We start from the raw sequence: 15,378 nt of genomic DNA on the forward strand, positions 1-15,378 counted from the left end.
AGTCAACAAGGTCTGCTAGAATGAAATATTTTCATACCGGGTAACGAGGGTCTCGACCACCCAATTTTACATGTCGTTTTTTCCTGGTATCGTTTTCCTGAAAACCAAATTAAAGGATTTCAATGACCCATATTCATTCAGTATTACAAAATGGAAATTGCTATAGTGTAAATTTGTAGCAAAATATATACTGTAACTTCATTGGTTTATTTTTGTGACATATTTTCAAGCCAATCACTTTAGTCTTTAAGTGTATGTCAGAAAGGGAAGCCATACAAATATGTCTTACCCCTCGTTGTTATGTCAAATTTTAAGTGAATTAAATTAAGATTAATTGTATCAATTAAATAAATTATAAAAACTATCAATTAATTAAATTTTACCTAAATTGAAAAAAACAGAATACCTGATTGGCTCTTTTTTGTAGGAAATTCTAAACAAGAAAAAAGAGCAGAAAGCGTTGGATGGGCAACATTCTTACATTACGACACATCTTAGAGTTATTTTAGTTGTACTTATATCCAGGCACTCTTGTATTTTCCACATATTGCGCTTTTGTTTAAAAAAAAAAAAAATTTTAATTGCTGTTTCTATTGTTTAGAAGAAATTACTTAGTTTACCGTCTAAAGTTCAAATGATTTTTTTCAACTGAGTAAATTACTTGGAAAAGCAACCAAAGTTGTTTATATTCGGTATTCAAATTACCGTGACAAGCGAATACTGCTACTGCTACTGTGTAGGCCATAAGTTACTACTAAATGAACAAACGATGGAGCTTCTCAAGTAGCTTTTTTAGTTATTAAAGCTAAACTAAATAAGAAAATAGTTAACTTTAAAAATCTACTCTAATTTTAGCTTGAAATAAGATGTAAATTGCATTTATGTTCACACAGTATTGTCTATTCCTCATATCTATCTGTGGAATAGAGTAATTCCACATATCTTTATCAAAAATGTAACAATCATATCAATGTAAATTGCTATTGCTATTGTTCAAAAGAAATTACTTCAGTGCCCGACAAAAATTGATTTTTTTTCAACCGCGCGGGAAGAGGATTTTGCTACTGTGTAGACCAGCTTCTCCAACAAGATGCTTATTTATCAAAGCTAATCTAAATAAGAAAATTTTTAGCTCTCAATACCTGTACCAATATTAGCCTTTTGTTATTGCAAAAAGTGACAAAAAAAAACAGATTTCAGAAGAAGGCAAAAAACTGGAGAAAATAGATTGATCCAATGTTATCTATGCAATTACTCTTGTTTTCAGCTTTTATCTTCTGAAGCTTTTATCCACAAATTTTATCCTTGCACATTTCGTTGAACACTACTACTACTACCACTACTACATCTACTAACAACTCACCGCAGCACCAAGCAGCCTTAGGCCAACACAGCTGCGCATGCTCCTCCTCTATTCTAACCTGTTAAAAACCTCCCTCTTTACATCCTCAAAGGAAGTTCCCATTTTCCTTAAATCTTTCTTTACGACATCCCAAATGTCCTTTCCTACCCTAACCGTGGACGATGTGCTTTCTGTTTAGCCCTAGACAGTTGGCCGAAAAGGACAGTCTTCAGCAATATGTCTTCCTTCATCCGCAGAACTTGCCCTAACTGTCTCAACCTTTCTCTCGTTATTGCCATAGAAAGCGGAATTAAACTCCGTACAGCCTACTGTTTTAAATACGGTCAGTCAGCCGGGTACACAAAACAATTCGTAGGCAGTTTCACTGCAACACATCTAGCAAATCTTTCTTTGTTTATCGGAGCACCCATGCTTCCGAACCGTATTTGACCACTGTAATTACTGTAGCATCCAATGTTCTAATCTTGATTCACAGACTTATTTTCCTATTCTTCCAAACTTTTTTCAACTGTGAAAAAGCTCCCCGAGCCTTGGCTATTCTGCTTTTAACGTCTTCACTGCTCCCACCGTCTTTACTAATAATACTACCAAGGTAAGTAAAGCTGTCCGCTTGATCGATCGTTTCGTTACCCAACGTCACCTTTCCATTATCACTTATTCCTAGTCTTAGCGACTTAGTCTTCTTAACGTTAATTTTTAAACCTATTCTAGCACTCTGAACTCACAAGACCTCTAAAAATTCATTTATTTTGCTCACACTTTCATCTAGGATGCTTAAATCATCAGCATAATCTAAGTCCAGGAACATTTTTCTTTCCCTTTTCATTCCGTCTTCTCTCCATAATTTTTCCTGTGCTCCTTAGAACAGAGTCCATCAAAATGATCTGTATAAATGGGGATAGAATACAGCCCTGCATAACTCCTGATTTAATACGAAACCAGCTACTAACCTCATTTCCTCCCTTAACCGCACACGTGCTATTCTCGTGCATAGCCCTAATCACTTTAATATATTTGCCTGGTGTGCCATAAAAGGATAAAGGACACCCTAGACGGTCAATCATTTTGATCAAAAGCTTCCGTCAATCGATTCATTAAAGCATGATTGACCGTTTAGGAACTGATTGAGTCATTCAAACTTTCTATCAATCACCAATAACGCTTGACTCAAGCTTCAAACAGATTCCTAGACCGGCAATCATGCTTTAATCAATTGATTGCTGGAAACTTTTGATGAAAATGATTACCGTCTAGGGTGTCCTTAAGACCTTCGCTAAAGCTCTTCTATTAGCTAAATTGAACACTTCACAATTATCTATAAAACTGAGTACTAAAGGCGTTTGATGACTTAGGCACTTCTTAATTGTTAACATAAGAGTGAAAATTTGGTCGACACCTCCTCTATCCTCTATCTTTAAAACTTCCCTATTTGTGTCTTTGAATTTTGTCTACAACATCTTCCAATACAAGAGGTATCATCATACTAAGCAATTTACTACCCACTGGGACAAGGCTAATACCTCTATAATTACTACACTCATTCATATCACCTTTATTATACAGGGGTTTAATTAGGGGGTGTCCGGCGTTTACCCCCCGGGGTTTAACGCCCCCACCCCGAAATATCTCCCGAGGAAAATACCGCCCTCCGGAAAATAACCCCGCGGAAAATAACCCCCTCCCCGGAAAATACCCCCCCCCACGGAAAATACCCCCGAAAAATGCCCGCCTGTAGACAATAACCCCCGCGGAAAATAACCCCCTCGGTAAATATCCTCCCAGAAAAGGCCCCCCCCCCCCGAGGAAAATAAGGCTTTCCAAAATTGAAAATTTTATTTGAGTTCATGTACAAATCTATAGCCCAAATTTATTTATAAAGTAACGAAGAAACTAACGAAAAAACCGGTGTGCTCCCGAATCTTACACAGCGTAAACTTGAGGGAGTTTTGCACAATGCACAAGTTCCAAAATTCCTTCTCCCTACGGAAAATAAAAAAGTAAAACTCAAATAAAATCCTTAAATTTTGAAAGCCTTATTTTCCACGGTGGGGTATTTTCCGGGTGGTATTTACCGGGAGGGGGGCTATCTTACAAGGGGGTATTTTCCGAGGGGGGTTTTCCGTGGAGGGTATTTTCCGCGGGGGAGTATTTTCAAGGAGTTAATCGCAGGGGGGGGGGGGTAAATGCCTAGAACCTAATTAGGGTTTTCCTAAAATCGCCAGGTACTTTCCTCTCATAAGATTCAGTAACTTATTTCTAACCTCAACGCTACCATATTTAAGAAACTCATTTACCACATTATCAGCACCTGGGGCATTATTACTTTTTCTGGCCATCCATCTAGGACCAGCGAAAAATAGGTCGTCAACGAGTCAACGAGCAACGAGCGAATCAACGCCAGGCAACGATTGCTACTTGCTCAAGGCGGTCTGAAGCAGATCAGTGGGTTTTCTTGGAATGGAGGAAACCAATGGTGAAAACCTTAAGACTACCAAGTAAGGCTCTTGAATAAAGGAAAAAGAAAAATTATCTAAGCTAACTCTATCTCAAAATTCCACGTTAAAGGGGGTACCAATAGCCCTGGGGTTATTGGTGCTGTTTTATTTTATTCTCGATTGTGGAAGTCATAGACCTTTGTGGTCTAAGCCTCGAATTTCTAACTCAACTCAAAATAACAAAAATAATAATTATAGATTCTCAATATCTATGTCCTTTTAACCTTTGAAAAGTTCTATGTTCTATCGATGTATGGAGCCAAAGTCTCATATACCAGCTCGGGCATCTTCTTCCTACCTAAAACTCCCCACAGCGTACGACATTTACGAAAAGCCAACTCGCCAATTATCTCCCGTATCTCAAGAACGATCATGGGTATGATTTTTATGAATGAAGTTGTAGTAACTTGACGTCTACGCCCATTCACTAACTGTTTATTAGAACAAGATCTAGAAGCTAGTAGTTAGTTTTACCTCAGCTTCTAAACCAATAAGATGATCTGTATGTTTTTTAAATTAGCTATAACTTTTCTGTTCTTGGATATCTCGTCTGGTCGGCACAGTAAGTGCAATTTTATTTTAACTAGGTAAAATCACAGTTAAAAGTTACATTTGCCAATATTCAAATGTAACTGGTTGTGAACAAAATTACACCATGAGCAACACTTATTATAACATGAATCCAAGGCCGTACCCAGGATTTTTTTCGGAGGGAGTTTTAGTCAAAGATTTTTTTTCAGGTGGGGAGGGGGGGAGTTACACAAAAAAACATCAAAAAATGCATACAAAATTTATTTATATCCATTTTTGTTACGTTTTTACGAGTCAAAAAACATTTTGGGAGGGGTTCAAACCCTCCAACAAACCCCCCCCCCCTCTGGGTACGGCCTTGCATTAAACGAAGCGTTTTTCGAAAGGGCACTTACGTATTACAACGGCGACAATCAAGGAGTGAAGTTAGGTTAATCATAATGAAATATACCAAAATATAATGAGACCATAATACTTTAATAACTAAGTTATGGAAACTACAACAGAGAATTATGGAACGCAGGCCGGCCAGAACGCATTTTATTAAATACCTAGCCGAAGCAACTCTGTATATTAAATATTTAATTAAAATATACATGCATAATAGTTTATCTAACTCAAGCTAAGGTAATTATCTCCGAGTGCACACAGAGAAACCGGTTTTACAACAGATCAAGAACAATGGTGTGGTCGCTATAATACGTAAGTACCTTCCATTGAACTGGTGAAACTATTATAATTAAGTTTACTCCCCTAGTCTAGTTTCCTTTTTCTTATCAATTAGACAATATATTAATAAATTCGTGCCTCGTTGCATTAAGAAAATTCCTTGTCAATTTGGAGTTTATCTAATTGCTTAGTTAGGTCGAAGATTAATACACCGCTGGATGCGCCATTTTATGCTCTTTCCGAATCACAGTTTACATAATTAGCAGGATGATCTTTCCCTATCTCACCCATTATAAAAACCCGGACCGAGGTGCAAGTTCTCCAGAGAACGTATAAACATAAGCGACATTAGATCTTTTCACGGGTAAACAAGTCAGATTTCTCTTGAACGCGAAACTTGGCTTCAACGTTGGAACACTAATTTTGAAGAAACTAATTTTAAATTAATTTATTCCAATACATACATGAAAATCGGTAATTAGTAGTGCAATGTTATTATTAGATGTTTTTAGGAATTAAAAATAGGTTTCGAAGTCTCAAGTTGGTTTCAAAGGCATTTTGAGACAGTTTCTGCCAAAATACGTGTTCCAGGGTAATTGAACCGCTGATGGCAGATCAAATGATATGAGCTGTTTGTACGCGCCGATATAATATATATATATATATATATATATATATATATATATATATATATATATATATATATATATATATATATATATATATATATATATATATATATATATATATATATATATATATATATAAAATTAGTTCAGATGTTTATAGGAATTACAAGTAGGTTTCAAAGTCGTTAGAACCCAAGTCCTAAAATTGGTCTCAATCAGGAACCCTTATCGCTATCTAGATTCACAAAGTGCAAAGATTTTCAAACAGAGCTGTTTATTGTTTAAAGTTCAGGCAAGGTCTACCCATTTCATACAAAAACATTGATTGAAAACGAAACTAGTCTTATCTCGGCTCTCCACCAAAACAGGTAACTAGACTTTTCAAGTATCACAGGAACTACCATCTGAGAAAATAAATATTACAACGTGAAAAAAAATGATAAACCATCCAGTTGCGGATCCAGAGGGGGGGGGGCGAGGGGTACCCCACTAAAGTAGTGTAATTTACCTAATTAACGCAAGTTTGCATTAATTAAACTTGCTCCTAACGTAAGTTTATCGGATCAACCTATTTTGCGCCCCCCTAAAAAATCCTGGATCCGCCCCTGAAACAATCACACCTATTCCACCAGTTATTAGAAGAAAAAAAAGTCCTTATTTTCACACATTTCATCAACCCCCCGCCCCCGTTTTTTTTTTGAAATACTACATATGCCAAACAGATGGGTCCACTGTATATAAATAATAGATTTTCATAATTTGTATATAAATTAAATCATATCTGTGAGATGGGACAGTTGCAAACCACTTGGCCGGCTTACCAAGTTTTTTTCTGCTTTGACAATTACGAATAATGCACTTTCTAACCATTTCTCATTGATTGACGCAAACACACTAATCCATAAGTGCACAAATAAGTGGGAGAAGCTTTTTGTTCGCACCGAAAATGAAGAGCCAAAAATCATCTGCGGTAAACTTACTGTTAATTATATAAACTGTGTTCCGAATATACCAAATCCTTTGTCATTTTCGTTTTGAGCCCTTAAATGGCTCCTTATATGTGACACCTTGTTCATTATTAGAAAATGATTACTAAATATTCTGAAAACTGTTTTAAAAACGCAAAAATAATTACGTATGTTTAAATAATTACATCCCCAAAATTTTTTACTTCAACCCTCCACCCACTCCCACCATACTCCAGATGGATAAATATACATTCCGTTCTGTATTTTCAAACCATATTTTTCAATACTGTGACTCTTTTATTCTTTATTATTCTACGGAAAACGCTAACCGATTGGTGGGAAGGAGTCGCTGTATCCTGAAATCCATATTTATAGTTCACTGTATATGTATCCATAAAAGGGGGGGGGCGCTGTTAATGAAGTAGAACACTTTTTGGAATTAGATAAGTTAGTAATTATGATTGAGTTAAAGTTGTTTTCAGGATTTTCAGTAACCATTTTCCACTGTGAAATAATAAGAATCAAGGTGTCATTTTAAGGGCTTAAATTAAAATTTGTGAACTATTATTATGCTTGGAAAGAATATTAAAAGATGTATTTAGCGGTGTCCTCACCTGCTTCCTAGCTAAGCAATGAAAAAACTCAAAATTTTCCGAGTTCTTTTTTATTCAGTGAAGATGAAAAGGTGACGTTGGCTAACGAAAAGATTTTTCAGGGGGGCAGATTCTCTTACCTTGGTAGTATCAAACAGTTCGTGGCAACGAACTGTAAATTAGAAGCAACCCGGCTAAATAGTAACCGAAACTCTAAAAAAACGGAGTTTTTATATCAGTAGATACATCAAAAGAATCAGATTTTTATGTTGATTTCAATTATATAAGTTTCATTCAAATTAGTCTAACTCATCAAAAGTTATGAGCCAGAAACCCTTCACCTTATTTTCGAAGAAAGGAGGAAAGACCCCATAAAAGTGATGAAGGAAAATCAAACCATCAGATTCAGCGTAACAGAAAACCCTACTATAGATGTTTCAAACTCCTATCTGCAAAAATGTGGAATTTTTATTTTTTGCCAGAAGAAAGATCACGGACGCCTATTTATTTGTTGTTGTTTTTTTGTTTTTTTTCCAGGGGTGATCGTATCGATCCAGTAGTCCTAGAATATCGTGAGAGGGCTCATTGAAACAGAAATTAAAGGTTCTAGTGCCCTTTTTAAGTGACCAAAGAATTGGAGGGTAACTTGGCCCCCTCCCATGCTCATTTTTTCCCAAAGTCACCCAATAAAAAATTTGAGATAGCCATTTTGTTCAGCATAGTCGGCAATCTAATAAATATGTCTTTGAGGATGACTTAGTCCCCCAGAGTTCCCGGGAAAAGGGCTGCAAGTTAGGAACTTTGCCCATTGTTTACATGTAGTATTGGTTATTGGGAAGTATGCAGACGTTTTCAGGAGGGATTTTTTCTGGTGGTGAAAAGGGAGGTGAGAGGGGGGGGGGATACATGGGAGGATATTTCCATGGAGGATTTTTCCTTGGGGGAAGGGACATTTCTATGAAGGGGCGCCGTACATCCCAGCATTATTTAAAAAACGATCAGAAATTAAATAAAAAAACAAGTTTTTTCAACTGAAAGTAAGGAGCAACATTAAAACTTAAAACGAACAGAAATAATTACGTATACAAGTGGGTTCGCCCCCTAGTCAATACCTCGCTCTTTACGCTAAAGTTTTTTTCGTACTTTCAAAAGAGCTATGTATTCTAATTAAACGGCCTTTGTGATTCCGGAATTTGTGATTCAAACTAAATTCAACTTTAGCGTAAAGAGCGAAATATTGACTAGGGGGCGAACCCTCTTTTTGCAGCTTATGCGTTGTATGAGGCGGAACGGTGAGCATGACAAATCAATTTTCTTTGGCTAAGTCAAGCAATTCACTACTGTAACGACTAATGTGATTGTCAAGTACTAGAAGCACAGGACTAGCCTTACTCAGTCTTGCATGATTGATAAAATTATTCATAACTGCACACATAGTAATATTCTGCATAAACACACATAGTAATATTCTACCCTCTTCCTGCTGATGTTACCTTGCCTACCTGTTTCTGTCCTTTTGCTGCAACAATTTTCCCTGGCTTGTGGACTGTTGATAGTCCAGTTTTGTCTACATTTCAAATATTTTGTGCTGTAAATTTGTGGTGCTAGTACACACCACAAAGATTTTCAAAACATCTCCCAACTGTCATACGATTGAAAGCAGTTGCTTGGCCGAGACTGGTTGCTTCATGTGCTCTTATAGCAATATGTGGGTGTCTTGCCATAAAGCCGTGGTACCTATCTTCACCTGCAGCATTTTGATTGTCACTGATTTGCTTGTCCATGAATTTGGGATGGTAAGTGGTTTTGCAAGAGAATACCTGCAAGCAAGCTGACCAACTTCAAGCGGTGTTAAACCATAATAAATATGACACAAAACTTGCAAGTATTTAGGAAGGACATTTTCTTGTTCTTCTGTAAAGATCTGCCTTGTAGAATACAGTGGTGAGAAAAATGAGAGAGCCAGAAGCTCAATATCCACATCCTGTTTATCAGCCTTGGTGACGTATCTCCTCAGAGTTGTCCGTGGTATTCCATATTTTTTTGCAGCCGTTTTCTTGTTCAGTTTTTTACAATAACTTTGATTAAAAGGAGATCTGACCAGCTGTTTTATTTTCAATTTAAGTTTATCTTTAGAGTCCTCACCAAGAAAATTTTTCTGGGCCAAGCAAGGTTTGATACAACCGTATAGAATTTTCCCGGCTAAAGTATGTGAGATTGTCATTTCTTCATCGAGTGTATCTGACGAAATATGAACCAAATATCAATGAAATATGTTGCAAAAACTTTGCTATTCAGGTTCGCCAGGCCCAGATTCGCTAGTCCTAGAGTGGCGAATCAGGGCTGGTTTTTGGTGGCGAACGTGGGCTTTTTCCCTCTTTGGAAAAAATCAGCACTTTCCAGTTGCTGTCATAGATGGCGGTAAATGTCTCTCATTAATAGTTTATTAAGTCTCAGACGTTTCTATCGACATAAAGAGTTTTTTCTTACCTTTACATTAGAGACCTACTTTTTCATTTTTCTTTAACACAAAAATTTACTTTTCAAGCCCTAAAAATCAACTTACCATACAAAACCTGGAAAACGGGGTTCAACTTAAAGTTGGATAAATCCAAAATTTCGCTACTAGATGGCAACTTAAACACTAAACTATGGGAATTTCTCCATTCATGGCTCCCTAGTTAAATGCAAATGACGAACCTGGGCTGTGGCTAACCTGAGGTGGTCTCCCCCTAAGCTACGCCCTGGGGGCATATAAGGTTTTTGTAGAAAGCTTTGTCGTTGAAACTTCAAAAAGGGCTCATGCGATTAGAAGATCAAAGGCCTAGTGCCCTTTTTAACACTCAAAAGTAATTGGAGGGCAACTAACATCCCTCTCACGCCCACCTTTTCCCCAAGCCATTCCAATCACAATTTTATAAATAGCTCTTTTGTTCAAAGTAGTTGAAAGATCTGGAAATTAGGTCTTTGAGGATGACAACCCCCCCACAGCTTTCGGGGGATGGGTTTTAAGTTATGTCCTTAGGGCATTTACGGTTCTTATAGAATATGTTGTCGTAGAAACTTCAAAAAGGGCTCATTCCATTAGAAATTTAATTTGCTAGTGCCCTTTTTAAAAACACCCGTTCCATGCCCCCCATTTATCCTAACACATCCAACCAAAATTTTGAGATAGCCACTTTGTTCAAATTAGTTGAATGTCCGGAAATTATATCTTTGAGGATGACACGCCCCCCACAGCCCTCAGGGCAAGGGTTGTAAGTTATACCCTGGAGAAATATAAGGTTTTGATTGAATGCTTTGTCGTGGAAGCTTGAAAAGGGGCTCATTCGATTGGAAATTCAAAGGCCTAGTGCCCTTTTTAATAGTCAAAAGTGATTGGACGGCAAATAAACCCCCTCTCACGCCCAACGTCTCCCCAAACACATCTAATAAAAAATTTTAGATATCCATTTTGTTAAACTTAGTTGTTAGTTCTCGAAATTATGTCTTTGAGGATGACAATCCCCCCACAACCCTCAGGGGAAGGGTTGTAAGTTATGCCCTGGGGCCATATAAGATTTTTATGGATAGCGTTGTCGTAAAAACTTCAAAAAGGGCTCACTCAAATGGAAACTGAAAGGGCTAGTGCCTTTTTCAAAGTTAAAAGTGATTGGATGGCAACTAACCCCCCTCTCATATCCACCATTTCCCCAAACACATCCAGCCAACATTTTGAGATAGGCATTTTTTTCAACGTAGTTAAAAATTTTGGAAATTAGGTCTTTGAGGATGACATCCCCCCCCCAAACCCTCAGGGTTAGAGTTGTAAGTTATTCCCTGGGGCATATAAGGTTTTTATAAAAAGCGTTGTTGTAGAAACTTCAAAAAGGGCTCGTTGGATTGGAAATTGAAAGGGCCCGTACCCTTTTTAGTAGTCGAAAACGATTGAAGGGCAACTAACCCCCCTCTCACACTCACCATTTTCCCAAACACATTAAATCAAAATTTTGAGATGGTCATTTTGTTTAACGTAGTTTAAAGTTCTGGAAACTAGGTCTTGGAGGATGACAACCCCCCCCCCGTCAGGGAAAGGGTTGTAAGTTATATCCTGGGGGTGTATATGGCTGTTATGATAAGGTTTAATATTTGTATGCTACCACTGCTATTACAATTACCGCTAGTCTCCGGCGTCACACCTGTAAGAGAATACCGACGCAATCAATGTTGACTAGAAATCCTTGCTTTTTGATCAGTCTTCCTCAAATCCCATTTTATTTACAGAATATTCTACCTATTCATTATACAGAAACTTTGCAAGAGCAAGGGTTGTCAGTTATGCCCTGGGGGCATATAAGGTTTTTATAGAAAGCGATGTTGTAGAAACTTCAAAAAGGGCTCATTCGATTGGAAATTTAAATGGATAGTGCCCTTTTTAATAGTCGAAAGTGATTGAAGGACAACTACTCCACTCTCACCCCTACCATTTCCCCAAAAACATTCAATCAAAATTTTGAGATATCCATTTTGTTCAACGTAGTTGAAAATTCTGGGAATTAGGTCATTAAGGATGACAACCTCCTTAGAGCCCTCTGGGAAAGGGTTGTAAGTTATGACCTGGGGGCACATGAGTTTTCTTATAGAAAGTTTTGTCGTGGAAAATTCAAAATGTTTTCACTTTTATAGCTTTAAGAAATGAAAAAAAAAGTTATGAGCATCTGTGATTTTTCTTCTGGCAAATAATAAAAAAATCAACACTTTTGCAGATAGGGGCTTGAAACCTCTACAGTAGGGTTCTCTGATATGCCGAATCTAATGGTTTGATTTTAATTAAAATTCTTTCAATTTTACTGGGTGTTTCCTCCCTCTTTCAAAAATCAGGCAAACTTTCACAGTTTTTTACCCTTTTATGGGTATAACTAGGCTTAATGACTCTTATATATCTGGAATCAACTTAATAAGCCGATGTTATATTGCTTGACATCAAATTCCTTTTCTAGAATTTCGGTTACTATTGAACCTTGTACCTCCATTATTACAGTTCGTTACCACAAAATTTTTGATATATTGGCACATAATTAAAAAATTTAAGGAATAGGACGTTATCTGTGTTTATTAGGTGTTTCAATTACAAATAGGAGAATCTAGAGAATTATTAGAATTTTGATTAAGTATTACAATTAGAAATTTAAAATCATTAGACCATGCCCAGTGCAGATACCCCCTAAATGCCTTACTCCCAACCGACTTCAATCATGAAACTACAATTGACTTAATCTATCTAGTTATATTAAAAATCCTATTATAAAAAGCATTCCTATTTTCTTTTTCAATGATTTCTTTTTTTTATTTAGAAAAATATATTTAATGTATACCTTCTTATTTTTCAACTACTCCATTTCTTTTCTATATGCAGATGTAGAGGGTGTATTCATATCCACCATTCACTCCACTTACAAAGGTTTTATCAGAAGAAAATCTAATTTAGAACTTAGAGATTACAGAGAAAAAAGAACCAGCATAAGTATGAAGACAAAAATCCGACCTGAGCAAATGTTATAAAATAGGAAATATAGAACATTTTTGTAATTTTGCGATTAACCAGTTCGCCTATTATCTTAATGATGATCTTGATGGGTTCACGTCTGATATGGACATATGGTGGGAAATCGGAAGTTTCAAAGGCTGCTTATTTGCATAAATGCTAATCTGGAACATATCGCGGTAAAATTAAAAAATTGTTGCCCAGGCTTATTTTCTAGACTATTTCGCATTCTGAAGTTTTGATTTCGGATTGAAGCTGAGTTGTATTAATTATTGCTGTATTGAAAGTATTTGCAGCTAATGGCGTTGTGCTGAGAAGGAAGAAAATTAGTTATATTGAAAGAAGTTTCAACTGACATTGCTGTCAAGAGGAGACTCAAATCTCTCCGATCAGAATAGGAATAAAACTTTTATATCACCATTTAGAAAACCAGACAGAGAATAAAACAATAAGAGTTCAGTGAGGTAACATCAAAATTGAATTGTATATTATTCCTGTCTGGATTTATTTTGGTGAGGTCATAATTTATTCCAAATTAGTTGATGACCTGAGTTAAGAGGATTAACTTTAAGAGGATTATAAAATGGAATCTACTGTGTTTTTAGTTTCACCTATATTTCGATATTTATTAACTCAGTATTTTTTCCTGAATTAATATTTGAGACTTTTTAATTTGTGGTGAGTGCGATAGCCATGAAAAGCTCCGACGAAATGCCTGAACTTGTATATTCTCGTGTTCTGAATTTTATTCAAAGCAATTTGCTAAGCGGAATTGAGGAGGATATTATTAAAAGACATGGTATGGAGTTTTTTGACGTGAATATAGTCAAAGAAGCTAAAGGTTTACTGTGGCAAATAAGTGCACCTGAATTGGATTGCCCAGTACGTAAGGGGAACAATGCACTTTCTAATAATTTTAGTGACATTATTTCTCTGTTAAGATCTCTTGACAGTAGTGACACTTTTGCACCTACGTTTGTGATAAAGCGACCTACAGAGGTGCCATGTCTCCCTGCAAATGCTTATACTTCTTTACTCTCTAAGTTTAATGAGCTACAACAAGTGGTTGTTGAATTGTCAGGGAAACTTGACAATTATCAGTTGAATTTTCCTAAACTTCCGAAACCTACCCCAGCAATTGACACTCATACGACAGTTATTGTTTCTAAAGTGCCTTCAGATCTGTCTGATCCGATTAAAAGCAAATCTGTTCTCGATCAAATAGCTGGGCATGAATTAGTTTGTAGCGTGAAACCTGTTAAAGACAGATGGTATGTCAATATTGATAAATCTGCAACTGAAGATTTTTGTACATCCGTTCAGAACTTTATTACCGGAGCAACAGTTAAAGTACGATCCAAGCGCTATTTTGGGATTCTCAGAGGTTTCCCAGTTGATGCTGACCTTTCAGTTATTAAAAGACTGCAAAGTATAATAAGTGCAAATCGACTGGGCCAGACTATGTCAGTCAAGCTGGAATTTGAAGACTCCTTCACTCAGTCTGCTTATTTAAAAGAAGGAATTAAAGTGGGATATGAATTTTTTCGAATTCACGTATTTAAAGAAATACCTAAATGCTGCTTCAAATGCCGATCATACGATCACTTTCAAAGTGCTTGCACCAGCAATGTCCCGTAATGTGCCAGATGTGCTGGGCCACATATTTCTACTAAGGATAGTCCTTGTAGTGTTGCTCCGAAGTGTGCTAACTGTGGTAAAAATCATACTTCTTATAGCTTGTCCTGCCCTATATCTAAGGAAATAATGTCGCGCTCCCACTTTTTGCAATGACTTTGGAGTTTTCAATAATATCTTTTAATATTAATGGTACAAAGGATAAGGATTTCGTTATTGATGAGTTCTACTATGATTTTGATTTAGTTTGTTCACAGGAGCATCTTCTTACAGACTCTAGTATTAACGTTTTGCGTCGTAGCCTTCATCATGATGTGTTTTTTACTACTGCCAGAGCCACAAGAAGCCGACCATCCGGAGGGCTAGCTTGTGATTTTAAGCACAATCCTAATTTGGTTTCGCTAGTGATTTTTTACTCGGATGAGTTTTTTTTGGCTGTTTGTATGGGCACTGTAGTTTTCATTAAGTCTTATCTGCCTTATGATGACCGTTCCTCTAGATCGATGGCTAGATTTGCTAAAGCCTGTAACACGTTGAAGTTTCTAGTTGATAATATTCTTTCTATTTCTCTAGATTATATGATCATTGGTGACCTCAATACAGATATAAATAACTCATCAGTGAGATGTGATTTGTTGTTGGATTGCCTTCCATCTTATCATATTATACCCAAAACTCATCCGTATTCTTATATTCACCATTCAGGCAGTAAGAGCAATATTGATCACATTATCTGCTCACATAGTATTATTACATCAATAGTGCTTGTACATGCTGAAGAACAAGACTTATACCATTTCCCTATCTCACTTACTCTTACGCTGAATTTAAACCCTGCTAGTTTCTGCAAAGTACCCCAGTCTTCAAAATGCTTTGAAAAAAGTAATTGGAAGAAAGCTGATGTTCCTCTTTATGCGTTTACACTAACAAGGCTTCTGTCTGCTATACAAGTTCCCTATCATCTGCTTCAG

General features: G+C 36.6%; 1 protein-coding gene across 1 annotated transcript in view; it reads left to right on the plus strand.

Moving 5' to 3' along the window:
* Positions 1 to 4,301: 4,301 nt before the first annotated feature.
* Positions 4,302 to 15,378, plus strand: part of LOC148951648 (uncharacterized) — an 87,986-nt gene continuing 76,909 nt past the window's right edge. Inside the window, exon 1 of the mRNA XM_089090408.1 lies at positions 4,302 to 4,420. Within this exon, the coding sequence (XP_088946534.1) occupies positions 4,354 to 4,420 (67 nt within the window). The 5' untranslated portion in view covers positions 4,302 to 4,353. The remainder of the gene's footprint in view (positions 4,421 to 15,378) is intronic.

Source organism: Artemia sp. Qi Xiang Cuo, chromosome 6 (assembly GCF_049724085.1).
Source record: "Artemia sp. Qi Xiang Cuo chromosome 6, ASM4972408v1, whole genome shotgun sequence".
NCBI classification, from domain to species: Eukaryota; Metazoa; Arthropoda; class Branchiopoda; order Anostraca; family Artemiidae; genus Artemia; species Artemia sp. Qi Xiang Cuo.